Genomic DNA, 17,096 nt, shown 5'->3' on the forward strand with positions numbered 1-17,096 from the left:
TATTTAGTCTACACTTTCAGCCCAAGCCTAGTGTTTAAGCATTCACCAATCTCTCGCTGAACCAAATTGTAGAAGTTTATACTGCATACAGTCACCAGCGAATTTAATTAAATATTTTATCGAATTATGATTCATTTCTAAACAGACCATTTAAATATGTTGACCAAAAAAGTGCACATCACGATACAAATTAAACAAAACAGACTGCAGAGTTAATGAAAATATTTATTGTGCTACTGATCACAATCCAACAAATTTAAGATCTTGGCCTCTCCTTTTTGCCTTTGTACAGGGCTAACAGGGAAACGTTGGCTACTTTAACAACCTTGAAACGGACTCCAGGGATATCACCAACAGCATGACCAGCACGTCCAAATCCAGCCACAAGAACTTCATCGTTTTCCTGGAAAGATACACAAATCTTAATTAAACTTGTTTTGCGTGTGGATTCCTAATTTCCACACAAGACAACACCACACAACTAACCAGCAGTAAGACGTTCATACGTTCCACAAAAGGATCCAAAACAAATGAGTATCCAGGTTAGAACAGATGCAATGTGCACACCACTCCCCCAACCGTTCAATAACAGCAACGCTTAAGGCAAAGCTTCTGAAGTTCGAGTTGTACTAATCAGATAAAACTGGTATCAGTAGCGGCAAGAGGTAAAGTTTAAGTGGTTTTATCTTGCAAACAACCAGACTCCTCTAGGACATTCTGGTCTACTACTCACACTAGTAAATATTATCTAGGTTGGAAGACCAGTCTCTCCAGATTTTAGTCCAAATACCTTAACGTCATTTAGAGCTTTTTAAATTGAAGTTAACTGAAACAGTATACGGTAAGTACAGTGGAAGATTGGGCGGACAAGGACTTCACATTTTTACGGCTGTTTATTTGTACTGCAGCACCAGTTTGAACAGTGAAAGAGAATGGAGGAATTGAGCGCTTAGAATATTAAATGTTTTAACAGAAAATGTAAAATTGACTATTTAAAACATTGTTTAAATGTGAAGGAATTTGAAATTGGAGGCTAAAGATTAAGTTAGTATCCTCAAGATTGGGTCGTGAGAGCAGTGCAAGTACATCAAACAGATTATAGTATGGATGAGTGGCCTCAATTGAATTTAGAAAAGCTCCCTCATTAAAATTAAACTTTCGATTTTTATATTGGTTTGAGAGTTACATAATAGTGGCTCAGAGGGGGTCCACAGACAAGTTTAGAACCACTTTATTTAATTTTTAAGCCACATACATTATTAATTTGTTAATTACATGGATCATACCATGTCTAAGATACCTTCAATCAAATGCCTAGTGACCTATGTTCACATTAAAAAATATCCTCCATCAGTACGCCTATAAATTTAAATTGGGCAGAGAAAGTCAGAGCTTACATGGAGACACTAACCCCAGGTTAACCAAATAATGTGCTTAAACAAGTGTCTCCAAGAAAACGAGTGGTCATTCAACTTAACTCTAGATATAAAGTAATCAAGCCAAAATCTGGAAAAAGAGGATGAATCGCAGGCCTTTAAAACTAACAAGGAGGGAACACTTAGTCTTTGGAAAGCATATGTATATAGTAGCAGACTAAATTCAGACTGGGAGAGTTGGGGCTTACCATTAGAAAGTGATCATAAAAGTTACAAACACGTTATAGATTAAAAGATACTGAATACATGAGGGATATTTTAAAGAAATGGATATGAAACAATCGTGTGACTAGCACAGGGAAATTAAGGTACTCAAATATCAAAGATTGTTTATTGGAAAGCTTTGAATTGCCAACACTCCCGGGGGGGGGGGGGGGGTAAACAAAATGCATACTGTGTTGGAAACAACGCTGGATTTTCTTCTTAAGAGCTTATCCCATGGAGGAACTACATATTTTTATGGATAAGGCGCGTGATTTGAAATCTAATCCAGCTTTCTAAGAGCATGGGCGATCTTCATCTCAGGCCCGCCAAGAGATTAATTTCTACATCACTTTTTGTAACAAGAATTTGAAGTTAAACGGATATATGAAAGGCAGCCCTGGCGCTCAATCCTCTAAAATTGACGATGACAATATATTTCAATCATCTTTCAAGAGACTGAAGAGAAACAGGATACCGAGTAGTGAAATATGGATCATACAGCCCCAACCTCTACCCTGCCCCCAAAACATAGCTAAGCAGACATCTCAGTACAGTTCACAAGGGGAATCGGTTTGCAAATTACAATGATGATTTATACCTCAATGAAGTTCAAGCAACCATCATTGGGAACGAAAGCTGTGATTTTCTTGCCGTTCTTGATCAGCTGTACTCGGACACACTTCCTGATGGCAGAGTTAGGCTGCTTAGCTTCTACACCACTGAAATAGAAAACTAAGTTAATGAAACACACAAGCACCACAAATTGACCCAAAAACCAAACAAGCATTTGCAATGCAAATTGATCTCGCATTTGTGAGTTCGAGGTATTGGAGTTGTAACTGACAATGTCTTTTACCCATGTGTTATTGACTGGAGTGGATTTGTGTAGTAAAATTATGTGGCACGGTGCGCAGTATAAATATATGGATTGTAATTATGTGGTATTGAGAATACTGGAATTATGTGGAGTGGGATTGTTGGTTAAAGAGTACAATTATGTGGAATTCCAATTTTGTATTGTGGATGTATCTGCAATACAAGAAAAGTATTAACTTAAGGGGTCACTGTTTCCTCCTGTGGAAGACGCCTAAAGTGGAACAAACTCTCCACCATAGAAGAGGTCTTAAAAGCCTCACAAGTGGAGATTAGTACTATTGATCCACTCATGGCAGCAGACAGGGCAACATCTGTCTTTGAAGCAGCTATAAAAGCTATAGGGGAAGTTTTTTGGGTAAAGGGCACTGCAGTGAAGACCATGTCCCAGAATAAATCTAAAGGGATACACGATTGGTATACAGGAGCATGCAGGAAAGCTAAGACAAGGCTAATTGAGGCTGTTAAGGGCAAGTCCCAACCCCTAATACAGATAGCCAGGAAAGAACATAAGAGAACACTGAGGTTAGCAAAAAGGGAGTGGGAAGAAGCCTATTGGTCTACTCTTAAAGAAGCTAGCTCTAAAAAAGATTCGAAATGGTTTTGGGATACTATAAGAGCTCGCAATAGGCCAGATAGTGACCTGATAACCTGTAATATCCCAAGTCAGGCGTGGGTCAAACTTCTCAAAGCTTTACACCCGTCATGACGATCTTGATGGGGGGGGAGGTGGTCCCACCATTGCTCCCTCAAATTTATGATATCCGGCCTACCGACTTTGATTTTACAATCAAGGAAGTGGAATATGCAATAAGCACTATTATTCCCCAAAAAGCGGCTGGCCCGGACGGCATTCCTGGCGACCTTTTAAAATCTGATAGCTTGAAGTGGGGGAAACTGATCCATTCCCTACTTGTTGCTATTTGCAAAGGCGCCCCTATCCCCTCTTCGTGGAAAGGAGCTGAGGTGGTCCCTATCCATAAAAAAGGCTCTAGAGATGATCCATCCAATTATAGGCCCATTAGCCTGTTAGACATTAGCCAAAAAGTAGTCGTAAGGTCCTGCTGGTCAGAATTTTAAACTGGGTAGAAGAAAACAAAATTCTTTCTGACTATCAGGCAGGCTTTAGAGTGGGTACTGGGACAATTGAGCAAGCTTTTAGACTCATGATGGTGTATAGGAAGGTCGTGGTCATAGGCAAGGGCAGTCTTTATCTCGCGTTTATCGATTTAAAGACTGCCTTTGACCTCGTACCCAGGGAATCTCTATGGAGTGTACTGGCTGACATGGGGCTGCCCCACTATTTGCTATCCCTACTTGTCAGGCTACATCACAATAGTTTTGCCAAGGTTAGGTGGGGCCCTGGGGGGGGGGAAAAAACATAGTATCCCAGTTGAGAGAGGTGTTCGCCAGGGATGTATCCTAGCTCCCACCCTCTTTTCTCTTTACATCAATGGAGTGGTTGAGCACCTTCGGAAACATCCTTCAGATGAACCATCCCTGGCTGGCGAACGTATACCAACCCTCCTCTTCGCGGATGATACGCTTTTAATTTCTAAAACCCCCATGGGCCTCCAAAGGCTCTTGGACAACTTCCAATCTTTTTGCACTAAACGAGGTCTGGTAATTAACACAAGCAAAACTAAATACCTTGTGTTGAATCCCCCTAAAAAACAAGTCCGCTCTCCCACCCTGAATGCCGAACTCTTGGAGAGGGTAGAGGTCTTTGATTATCTTGGGATACGTCTTTCACACAAAATGGAATGGACCCCACACTTGGACAAAATGTTGCTAACTCATAAGAGGATCACAGGAGCCCTTTTGAAAGAACAACGCTCCTGTACAATAAGACCAATAGCTACAGTCCTCGAGATCTATTCAGCCAAAGGTGTTAGTTCTGCCCTCTATGGGGCCGAACTTTGGGGCTCATCCATTACTGACGCTTTGCCAAGATCAGAAAATAAATTTTGTAGAGCAATTATGTCTCTCGCGCAGGGCACTCCTACAGTCCCGCTAATGTTGGATTTAGGCTGCCGCCCAATTGATGACGTTGCAAAATTCCGTCCATTATTGTTATGGGCACGCATCTGGAGGAACTCAGCAGATATGCCCAAGGACTAACAGAAATCATGTCACTACCAGGCTGGCATAAAATCAAATGGTTGAGGGATATGAAGATCCTGCTAATAAATTTGGGCTTGAATGAAGCATGGACGAATAGAACTTCACCCCCGAAGTTAGTTCTTAAGAAGCTCTACTGGGACTGGATCCTTTCTCAGAGGAATACTAGTACCACCATGGGTAGACTTACGGAGGACTTTCTGAAGTTCAAAGATCAACCCAAACGGGAACTGTACCTTGACATTATTGAAAAACCTTTCGATAGGGCTTTGTACTTCAGATTCAGAATAGGAACCCTTCCCCTTAACTCTTTCACCTCACGCTGGAAATCTCGCGTACAAACTACAGAGCTTTGCCCAGCATGTCTTGACAAGCCAGAGTCATTGGCACATTTCATGTTTGAGTGCAGAGAGTACGCAATACCCAGGAGGGCTTGGCTCAAAAACTTATGTCGACAGCTGGGCACCAGGAGCCATGTGGTGGCAATTAGGATACTAACATCTGACAGCCGTGCGACTTACGTTTGTGCTTTAGCCAAATTTTTATCATGGGCTTGGTCCATTCGAGCCAAAAGGCTAAAATGGACTTTTTAATTCCATTTTAAATTTATTGCTAAAATGAACTGCCTTATGAACTGTTTTGTAAATCTGCAAAGACTTAATGAACTAAAAGGCTAGTATCGTTTGCTTAAACTTTTTAAAATTGATTGCTTAATGCACTGTTTTGTCTTGTTTGCTAATCTTTTTTAAATAGGTTAAGTCTTTATTGTATGTTTGTTTTTAAAATTGTTCTATTTGTGATTTTTGTGTTGCTTTTATGATAATTTTTTATCGAAATAAAGCCTTTTTGACTTGACTTGATTAACTTAAGTGCTAGTGTACCAACTGGGTTAACAGGTGTTGCAAAGCAAACCAGATTTACCGATGAAATGCAGGAATGGAGACTGAAACAGTGGACGCTTAAGGAACATAACGTGCTTTCGAAAAAGAAACGCAGGCGTTCTAGGTTTATGGGCAATAACTTAAGCGCTAGATGGACGTGTGAAATTCTTTTTTGAAAAAGGGTGGGCTGCATGCAAAATACAGGAAGTTAAAAAAATCTGTAAACCCCGGAGTGCGCTTTGTAATAAAGATTATGCCAGAGTAAAGGTATTGGAGCACTTAGATTTTGTTGGCATTACATAGGGACAGATAGAGTGGCCGTGTCTGTAGGTGGCAAGTGAGTAGGCGACTGAGTCAGGGTGGGGAATAAAAAGTGAGCGAGCTAGTGCGTCACTGTTGGTGAGAATCACTTTATTGGTCAACTCGTAATAAGGCTGTGAGCGGGTTAGGAAATGCGAGAGACCACATGTGAAAACACTATCTACAATGATGGAACACAAAGGGCAACCTGAGTATTTGTTTGCAAAGTCACCTTTACAGGATAGTTGTCTAACTGCTTTTGTTTGTAACATGCTCTTTGACTTGAGGGTACAAATAAATAAGGTACAGGGAGTCAACTCTTAATTTTTTTAAGCGTCCCACGAATGGTGTGCATGCGCTGGGGAATCAAAAACCATAGATCTCAAAGGGGTGGTTTGGTCAGGCAAACACGACATGGAGACAAGCTTAAATTAAACAAAAGAGAACATGCATCACTGCTTGTTCCCGTAGCAATACTCCATTGGAGTTAACTTCGGGGAAAAAAGTGGAAAATGCTCCAATCATTAGCAGGCTATAATTTTGGAATGAAAGACCTAAGCCAATTCAAACTTGTGGGATTGGGCAGACACCACAAAGTACATACAACAGATCCTTAGTCAGCTTGCGCTCTCTAGTCTCGACCTAAAAAAGAAACCCTGGCATTCGGTTCCAGACTCAATTGCACATATCTGCCCAAACAATTCTGGACAAACCTTTCATTATCTCTGCAAGGTTAAGAGACGTCTAACTTAATTTCTATATCAACTAATTTAAATGATCAGTCTCAGAAAGAAATTAAACTGGAAGGCGCTTTGAAAAGAAAACAAGCATCTGCATAGCCAATAGGTCTCGCATTTGGAACCTTATAAGTCTTTAGCCATGCAACACTTGATGTTGTTGCACCAAGGATATTGTGCTGGATAACTAAACACTGATAAGATCCCAAATGCGAGACCTATTGGCTATGCCAATTCTTGTTATTTTATGGTGTGAATATAAAAATATTAAGTGAGATAATGAACTATATACACACATAGGTATATATATATATATATATATATATATATATATATATATATATATAGACATATATGCTCCTCATAATAATTATATTTCTATATTTGAGTAATTGAGTTGTGTACGTTCCCATTGCTCAATTGAAGATGTTGTCTGTAACTGTTTTTGTTTTTACAATTATTTAAACGATTGACATACTTCACTTTAACTTAAAAAAGAGTTGCCGATGTGATTTGCATTACTAGGGCCAATTTCCCCTGCCTGCATTTGCGTGATGGGTAGTGCTTATGCAGGAGTTGTATTTGGAGACTGACTGCCTCACGTTCTAAATTACATATGTCAGACAAACAATATGCAAATCAACTTAAAATCGAAGCAACGTGCATTCATATTCCTTTGGAGCAAAAAAAAAAAAAAAAAAAGGTCAAACTAATGTATTAGCAATTGAACACGTGCATTATGTTCAATATATTCTTTATTTTGGCGAGCAAAGCCAACACGTATTGCCCTTCACAAATCTCAACAAAGCAATTGATACATCGCTACAAATTGCAGATAGTTTTGTGGTTGATTTCGTTTTTTACGGTTCCTGCACTACCGTGAATTTTTCAGGGCATTCAATTATTGAACTTTGATCTAGTCATTAAAATAGATATCTTCTAAAGATCTGTGGCAGGGGGCCATACACAGCAGTAGCTACGGCATGCATATGTACACAAAACAAGCCACAAACAGTTGTAAGTAGAAGGGGCTGAGTTCACCAGTGCATCTTGCAGGCAGGGAAGCAATTCATCACTAGTGAGTGATTCATTGAAAACACTGTCATAAAATGATTTACACTGACAGCTGCATACGTGTTAAGTGAGGGAACGAGAAACAGACTCGAAATGCATATATTAGAAAGAGTAAACACACTGAAGTATGACATCTGAAACCCCTACCTAAATTAAAATACTAACTCCACATTAGTGGCAGCATCTGACACTGCAGTCCTTCGGTTACTGGCTAGAACATAAACAAGCATTGGCCGCGTGGCCGTGAAAGTGACGCGGCCGTCAAAGTGATCGAACATGCAAATAGAGTTTGAAATAATGAGGACAACTCTAAGCACAAGCAGGAAGGAGCAGGTATATGTGTGGGGGGCACAGCAGAAGGCCCCAGTGGAGGAAAGAGGAGCAGATAGTTAAGAATGCACAGAAACAGGCACACCAACTGGTGAAAGTGGAGACGCAGAGGGTGAAAAAGCGGACAAAAGGCAAGAGTGAACGCGCGGCCATAAAAGTGACGCCTGGTGAAAGAGGAGGCGCAAAAGGGCAGGGCAGCAAGACAGAAGTTCTGGGTGAGGGTAGAAAGGAAGCATCTGGAGCAAAACATTTCAAATGAATGAAAAGAAATCCTAAATCAAAGTGCGAGCAGCAGAGAAGCGACGGCGGGCAGCAACATGGAAAAGTGGTAGGTGAAATAAAGACATAAGTTACCGGCAAGATGTGGTGACAAAGATTTGTGAAATAAATACTTGGGTATCAAACATACAAGTAAAACATTTTAAACAAATAAAATGCTGAAAGGAGCCGACTCTTTAAATAAGCGAAGATGGTAGGGAAGATGGTAGGGAGGGGAGGATGAGAGAGTCTAGAGAAAGGAGGGGGAGGAGAAACACGGCCGTCAAAGTGAAAGTACGGCTGGCGGAGGGCATTGCTGTGGGGAGGGGGGGGGGGGAGGAGAAATGCGACACGGCGGGCAGGGGAGGGGGCGGAGCGGGGAGAGCGGCATGAGGGTGTGAAGCAGCAGGGGCCTTTGAAGTGAAGCTAAGCTTCACTTCAAAGGTGTGGGAGGAGTGCTGCTGGTGATTGACTGGCGATTTGATGATGTGCACGCGCATTTTAGGTCAATGCGCTTGCGCATTGACCTAAAAGCCACGGGCACAGCATCAAATCGCCAGTGGAATCACCAGTTAGGTAAAAACTCGATAAGCCCCTATATATCTCGCTCCCGCTCAATGCGCATGCGCATTGAGATAGGTCGCTCAACCTAAAAAACAAAAAAACTGTAGATTGTACTCGTGATTTCAAATTAATACAATGAGATGATACAGCAGCAGGTATTTCACTTCCTGCTAATAATGGATATAAAATAATGTACATATCTTTCGATCTGCTATCATGTGGAGAACATCCCCCTCATGCTGCCATCAATTTATGCATCCATATATCACCCATTTGTTTTGTATAACAAATAATGTAAAGGGGGAGGGGCACTTACCGACAGTATAGAAAGAGTATTCAACGTTAATGAAGGGTTTATGTCTTGTGGTTTGCCAAACTGGTATTTTTCTGAGCAATCATCTTCCAGCGATCCTAATCGGAGCCATAGTTATACTACAGGCTAGTTATTTTAGCAATGGACTCTATTTTACGACTGCTGATCATGATCACCTAATTGTACAGTATCCACCCCCACAACCAGCAGTAAAGATCAACACTACTCCAATCATTAATTCAATGCGACATTTGTAAGGTAGATAAGAGGAAAGATGCAGAAAAAAGTTACCATCCACTCGAGAAAACTAAGTTTTCAAAAGGCATTTAAGCAACTGAATAAGAGACCAAAAAACAAACCTTGTTTTATAGGTTACAAGCAAGATCTATACAAAGCTCATATCCGCTGTGCATTAATAAAGTCAGAAGAATTACTTCCTTTGGGTTGCAGGAGGTTGCTTGAGGTCGTATTGTAGCCATATCAAGGCTGAACTGGGGGATTGCCTGTTTGCTTTTGTTGGCCCACTTTGCCGTAGTGAGGCGCATTAACAGTGTGCACACATAACCAATGAAGAAATCCCTTTCAGACTTTTTCCGGGAACACTGCCAAACTTGTTTGTCTTTCCTTGTTTTATAGGTCTAAATAGGGTATTAAACCACAAATAATCACCTTTTTGAGGAAATGTCACTTTAAATATTAAGCAGAGTTTTTGAGGCGGGCCAATTTTCAGGGCAACAGATCTTTGATTTATTGTTGACCGTTCAATTATTTAAAATCATTACAGCAAAAAAAAATTAAAAAGCTATCCCCCCTCCCCCGCCCACCCCTGCCGAACTGCGAGTGTTTAGAACCCTGTTTCCGACACTCAAATCCTGTACTGCAAAGTCCCTTTTGCCGGGAACTTAATTGTGCTTCAGCAATGGTTCAATCGGGCTGGCTCTTCTTTGCCCATAAATGTTACTGAAGCACCTTGTTTGCCTGTTATCAGTCTGTGTTTCACGTGCTTATGGTAAAGAACTTATGTCTAAGGCCAGTCTAATATGGTGAGAAAGTTTTGCCGCTCTTGCGAGGAAGTGGGTTATTGTTTCCGAGAAGCACCAATCTGATACCTCCCTGCATGTTCTGATGCCAAGGTCGCTTAAGATGGGGCGGAGCATCCTTTGTCGCTCACTGGTTAATTTGGGGTAGCAACATAGTAAGTGGAGCCAGGATTCCTTTTGGTAGTTGGATATGCGGCAAGAGGTAGCACCATCTGCATGTGCCCATGCTGGTTTGAAGACTGCAGTTCTTAGGGCCACTAGCCTCATAAAAAGGATTTTCCTGCGGGCCTGGGCCCCTAGTGCTTCCCTTAGGTATGGTTGAGCTTTCCCCATAATGTAAGATTCATTCAATGCCTTGGTGAGGGTGTTATGGCTAAGTGCGATTAGATTCAGTTCGTACGATATGGAGCGGACTTGCAGTCTCATGTTTGACCAGGTCTTGTGCGGGATGTCTGTTAGGTGCAGGCTTTGTGGTTCAATGTTGAGGGTCTCTATTGCTTTGCTCAGCTTGATGTACCAGGGGAGTCCTCTTCTCTAAAGATTGTTACCAAGTGGTGTTTAAGAGAGTCATAAGGTGCTTTCAGGACTGATATAATACTTAATTAGGTCCCCCGGAGGGCCAGTTCGGGTCTGCTGAGCCCTAATTCCAGCCGTAGTCTGATGTTCCTTGCATACCTGGGTGTTTGCAGCACGATTTTGTGGGCTTTGACCTGCGCTGCTGATATGAGTTTATCTAAATCTCCTGGGAATGCCAGATGACCGTAGTGGATGGCCGGGATTAGTTTTGCCTCGAGGACCTTAAACATGGGCTCCGCTGTGGGGCTGGTCAAGAGTTGACTTCGGCGTCTCAGATAGGATTACACTCTTGGTTTTGGCATTTAGATGTTTGTTATGAGTTGCCAATGTTGCCCTCTCATGTAGCCAAACCCCAAGATAATTATAGGCTGTGGTGGTGTCAATTTGGAGATCTCCTAAAGTTCAGCGTGCATGTTTTTTGTGAGGATATCTGCTGAATACCATTATCTTTGTTTTACTCTGGTTAACAGTCAGGTGATGTTCCTTATTGTACTTCCCCAGATCTTTTGGAGGCCCACCCTTGTGTGATCCATCACAACAGATCAAGACACGGTAATCAATACACAATGCAGTGGGAAGCAAGTGTCCATATTTGTGGAGCGTTTAACAGAACAGGTTACATTTAAGACGTTTTGTCTTTTGGATTACATCTCTCTATATGAAGCATGTTAGGTCATACTTATGCAGCTACAGGGCAAAGAACTAAAAAGTTAATGTGGTTAGGGGCAGAGGTAAAACTTTTTTTCCCCTTGCTTCAGCCTCAATAGCGTGCAGTCTTTACAATCACAAGCTGGCATGCTTTAATGATATTTCTGCACTGCATTCATTTCGCAGGAATAAACAAAATGGTATGATTGCTAATGCTTTATTGTACACATTACTCATACAAAAAATGAGAACTATACTATTGTTGGTTGGTCATGTTTGAGTGCAGAACCTTGTCTTTTTCAGCCTAACAGACTATGAACAACTTACTAAAGAATGATACAGATGAGAAAAGTACACCAGAGGGGACAGTGCATCAAGTTACAGTTTTGGGGCAAAGGAGGAATTACTTGCTGCTCAGAATTATATCAGTTTATTCAAATGACATTTATTAGGGAAGTGTTCTATTTATAACGACAATAAAAAATGGTTAGAGCTTAAACCTTAATTTAAAAATCCAAGCGCTGCTGAAAGTTAATATTAGGAAACAGAGACAAACTGGCAGATTATGCTTTAAAAAAGTAAACAGCAAAACAGTGTCAGTTTTGACGGGCCAATGTACCTTTGATATACTCACACTTTTTCTAAGACTATTCCCTTGGCGTGAGATGCTCCTCCAAAGGGGTTGGCCTTCAGAGCAGTACCCAGGTGAGCCTTCTTGTATTGCTTGTCATGCCATTTCTGTTCACGACGGTGAATGCGAAGCTTCCTAGCTGTACGAAGTCCACGGCACTTCCCTAAAACAAAGACAATAAGAACATTCTCAATAGTGTGGAATTATATGAAATACAGATACATGGGTCAGGTTGCTTCATAAACCTACGTGTGGAATTATATAAAATACAGACAGATACATGGGTCAGGTTGCTTCATAAACCTACGTGTGGAATTATATGAAATGCAGACAGATACATGGGTCAGGTTGCTTCATAAACCTACGTGTGGAATTATATGAAATACAGACAGATACATGGGTCAGGTTGCTTCATAAACCTACGTGTGGAATTATATGAAATACAGACAGATACATGGGTCAGGTTGCTTCATAAACCTACTTGTCCTGTATAAAAAAAAAGAAAAATTAAAAAAAAAAAACACTTGTCTCTTTGGTGCCACATAGTGCAGCATAAAATTATTAAGCAAAACTTTACAGGGCGGGGCGAAAAAAATTGGAGGAAAAACAAACTTGTAAAGACATATTTTGAATGAGCAAAATCTACGACCTTAGCTCACAATAAAAAAACTTCACAAACCCTTCCTAGAAGTACAATTTCCTGCCTACTTCTGTAAATTCTTGTGGATTTATGAAAGCCATGAATCTGCACTAATGCACACATATATACCATGGGTGTGACTAAGAATTGGGCACCCAATTAAGTTCTAGAGTTAACGAATACTTTTTTTTAACTTAAAATTCTCTATCCATGGACTGACTTCTGCTCCTTCATAAGTAGATCAGCAAACAATAGTTGTCAGTGCCAGGGACTACTGTGACGATGTGTTTTTTTTTTAGACAAAAAAAATATTACTTTTTGCCAATGCTTGTTCTAATGGGGAGAACCTGGCAGGTCACAAAATTTTAAAAAAACCATATCCAACAAAAAAGCTGACCACAAATATCAGAGGAAGAGGTGTGGCACAGCAGCCAGAGCGGTTGACTCTGGAGCGTGGGGATCGCGGTTCCATTGGCAAGCAGGTCAGCATCGTGTGACTCAGGGCAATAGCTCGATTAATCTCCCCGACGTCCCCCAGCGCCTGGATTGGTAAATCGAGCTTTACAAATCTGTAATTATTAATTATACCCATTGACTTTGCCAATGCTTGTTTATTTTCATGTTTCCTATTATCTTGTTGAAAACGGCTGTACCGATTTTCCATTATGAATAATATTTTGGGGAAATACAAGCATGTATCAACACATTTTACTAAATGATGCTTCAAAGAAATATTACCTACAATTTGCATTTTGTTCACATTTTATTTAGAAACCAAAGGACCATCAATCTTGCTTTCAGCTTCTCCAGATATTTGCATCTCATTAGAGAGCATTGTGTGTTGCCTAAAATTGTTAAACTTTGCAACTACACATTTTTACAGGGGAACCACTATTAGTAGTGCAGTACGAACGTACAAAACTAGTTACAGCGCTCACCCCAATAAGGCTTTGTATTACTGTACCATAAAAACAAGTTCTAACAGCGTTAACATATGGACACTAATATTAACTTAACTGCAATGCTTTTCTCTGATCCATAACGTAGTACTGCAAACTGGCAGCCAAAGGGTGTGTTCTACAGAGACTGGGCCTACTTGTCCCAAGGACAAAAACATGAAATTGTATTGTCTTTGACCCCAAACAATATGTACTGGGAGTCCAGCTATATGAATTCCACACCTGACAATCTGTATATTATTCCCTCAATACTGTACATTAATAACGTATAAAACATGTTCAGAGCTCAACACTCCTGTTACCATTTCATGCATAAAATCAAGAGCATGAATGTATTATTAGAAGGTTCCCTTTTTTATAATACTACGGGTTCTTTTTTCTTGACATGCATGTCGACTAGAAACGGTAGCTATAAGAAACCGGCACATCAGCAATATTACAAATGGCTAAGAAATATAGATATGCCTGCTACCTCTAATAGACAAAGATAAAGTTTAGCTAGATAGGGCGATTCAAGAGCATGTTTGGGGGTGTTCAGTGAGAATAAATACGCTTCTTGAAATGATAGCATGTCTGAAGGAGATACGAGTGGATCAAGGAAGGTAGTCAGGGTGCCAAATTAAAATTACCTACACATGGGCTGCAGTAGTTGGTCAGATTCATGTGGAGCCAGTGACCGTAGAGAGAAAGGAGGGCTAAAATCACTAAACATGGTTATTGCAGAGACGTACAAAGCGTGGAGAATAGGTCGCACAAATCTACAAAGACAATAAGTGACAGTGGTAGCAAGCCTGCAATTAAAGTGGAATCACACGACAGCAATGTGATCCACAAAGAATCAGACTAACTGGAGGGCTAAAAGGGGAAGCGAGAGGGATAGACGTTGAAAAAAGAATTTGCTCATTACAAACTAATAAATGGTTAGGCAAAACCGAAGATAACACGATTACAAGTTCAGATATCTAGAAAATAGGGATAGGAAAAATAATTATCTAGCTATAAATGAAAAACGTGTCCCATCAGTTCTTGGCGCATATACAACATAGCAATTCATGTCTGCATTGAATCTACCAGAGAATTTGTTGTGATGCGGTCAGAAAATAGAAGATAAGCCAGCTGTGGACATTGTTATTTTTCTAGTGTGCTGCCTCATTTGTTGAATAAAATATTAGTACGGCTTGCACTTTTCTCTTCTTGCGCCCAGTTTTGTCGATTTCTGCTCGCAAGGGACACATTTGCATTATGAATACCATGTTGGATAAACGGGCACTACTTATCGTGGAATCAAAGCAAATCTATGGGGTTAAATACAGACAGCTTTGCACACGGGAAATATGTCTGCAATTAAACTTTTAGAAAACGCGGAATGTAAAGACCGAAATATGCTTTAATGTTAACCACTTATGGCCATTATCCGTTGTGACCTCTAAGCACAAGCTAAGTGGTCACTATATGGACTGTATCTTTGTACAACAATTAAAATGTTAAGAAAGGGTTAAGTGCACAAGTAGACAAATCTTAAAGAACATGGTATTCCTATACACCTCAACTGTCGTAAGAGGTATGCTTTTCAAAGAAGCTCACGTTGAGAGGGTTATGATCATCAAAGCGATAAAATAAACCCGTAAACAATAAAAAAGTGATATTTAGGTTCTCGTCCAGGAACGAGAATTATCAATGGTGCACCGTGTGCAGTGGCACCAGGATCTCTATGCACCTTTAGTCTGAAGTGTTTTACTCTTCAGCGTGAACCTGGGTGGGTTCTTTTCTCCGTGCTTCCAACAAGGCAGTGAGCACCCTTGAATAGCAGGAAGCAAACCTTTAAGATTTTATCGCTTGAGAAATAGTACATTAAATGAGAACATTTACGTACAGCCGTTCATCGATAAAATATATACACATGGAGGTTAAAGAAAAGCAAAATAAATAAGTCGTCCTATACAGTAATCTGCGCGAATGACTAAATAGTTGGGACACTTTTTGGCAGTTTAATATAGCGCGATCTCGACAGCAAGCCATTGGGGCATTTTACAGGAACACCAGTTACATTACACAAGAACACATTCATTTTTTTTTAGTAACAGGGAGATTACGTTATGTGCCCAGAATTAGAGGGTGTTGCTCCGACGCCAAGACTCGAAACACATGCCAAAGTCGGCAGCTCTGGTCGTTACGCCACATCCTCCCACATTTCATACTTGAACTGTGAGATACACACTTTGATACAAAAAAGTGTACGAAACTGTAAATAAAACCATTTTGTTTAAGAGAACATCTATACAACCCCTGTCCCCATCCTCGCGATACTGAGTGGGCTAACGGGCGGTCTCCGTTGTAAGATACACCACCACCAGTCACCCATAGACGCATGACGGCTCAGAGTTGAACACCCTTGGTGAGGGGCATTAACATGTGCCCCCGCCGGCGTCCATGCCCCCAAAACACCCAATATCCACTCCTCGGACAAACACCATACAATACTTCTCCGCATACGATTGAACAATTAGAAAACCACCGGGAGCTCAGACTCACCCATCGTGTCAGCTTCAGGTTCCGGAGCGGAAAGGAAGAGGCCCACAATTCACCGCGCGAAAGGAAGGCTAGCAAGGACCCCAACCTCCGGGCAGCCGTGCCTGTCTGGAAATATCACCCACAATTCCTCGCGGCGCGGGGGCAGCTGTTTTTTTTTTGTACATTTATTTATTTTCTCAATACACTATCGAATGGCGTTCATGTTAGGTGTTGGCGGAGTAATCACACACGTTATTGCTATCCTCATAAGTGTTAACTGCTCTTAGCAAGTGGCTTCAAAATTGTTGTACCGGGGTAACATGTAGAAATCGTTCACCGAGAAACTATAAAACATACGTTCCAAAAGAAAGAGATGTCTTTTCACGTTAGGACTATCCGTACATAGGTTAATCTGTTCTAGAATACCCGTGTGTCCAGGTTTTTATTTTTTCCGAGTATGGGAATGTTTCTTTGAAGCATCGAGGCACTAAGGAAATAGGGAGAGGCAGAGCGGTAGGATCTGTAAGCGACATTGGACAGCAGCGAACCAGTGGGGTTAAGTTTTCAGTTTGCTTGTCAACACACATTTGCAATGTGTTTATGTGTTATTTTGGAAGACGCGCTGTAGTATCGGGTGTAGCTGAAATGACCAAGGCAGACACAGCAGTCAAGATTTACGTGAAGTTATTGGCTTAAATCCAAATGGTAGGACCCACGACTTAAACCCAGCTGCTCAGGCAATATGTGGTAATTAATAATTTCCACTAACCAGAGTTGAGTAAAGAACGTGAATCTTCTTTTATTAGCATTAATCCTCGGGGATTCACACTCCAGGCGCGTCGCAAAGAACATTCCATTGGCAAAGAACATTACATATACATTCTAATGAAACATCATTACAATTCTAAATAAGGAACCATTACATCATCTCCCCCTTAATACAAAGAAAATATTATAATCAGAGTGAAACAGAAGCTAAACAGGCAATAAAAGAATGACA

The 17,096-nt window shown here is 40.9% G+C and overlaps 1 protein-coding gene across 1 annotated transcript; it reads right to left on the reverse strand.

Annotated features, from left to right (window-relative positions):
- Positions 1 to 212: 212 nt before the first annotated feature.
- Positions 213 to 16,249, reverse strand: RPS23 (ribosomal protein S23). The gene is made up of 4 exons (XM_078675328.1): positions 16,118 to 16,249; positions 11,990 to 12,149; positions 2,239 to 2,359; positions 213 to 403 (listed from the first exon to the last, which is right to left on the reverse strand). The coding sequence occupies exons 1-4, from the start codon at positions 16,119 to 16,121 to the stop codon at positions 257 to 259; spliced, it is 432 nt and encodes a 143-aa protein (XP_078531454.1). The 5' UTR covers positions 16,122 to 16,249; the 3' UTR covers positions 213 to 256.
- Positions 16,250 to 17,096: the final 847 nt, after the last annotated feature.

This window comes from Lissotriton helveticus, chromosome 2_1 (assembly GCF_964261635.1).
Source record: "Lissotriton helveticus chromosome 2_1, aLisHel1.1, whole genome shotgun sequence".
Classification (NCBI taxonomy): Eukaryota; Metazoa; Chordata; class Amphibia; order Caudata; family Salamandridae; genus Lissotriton; species Lissotriton helveticus.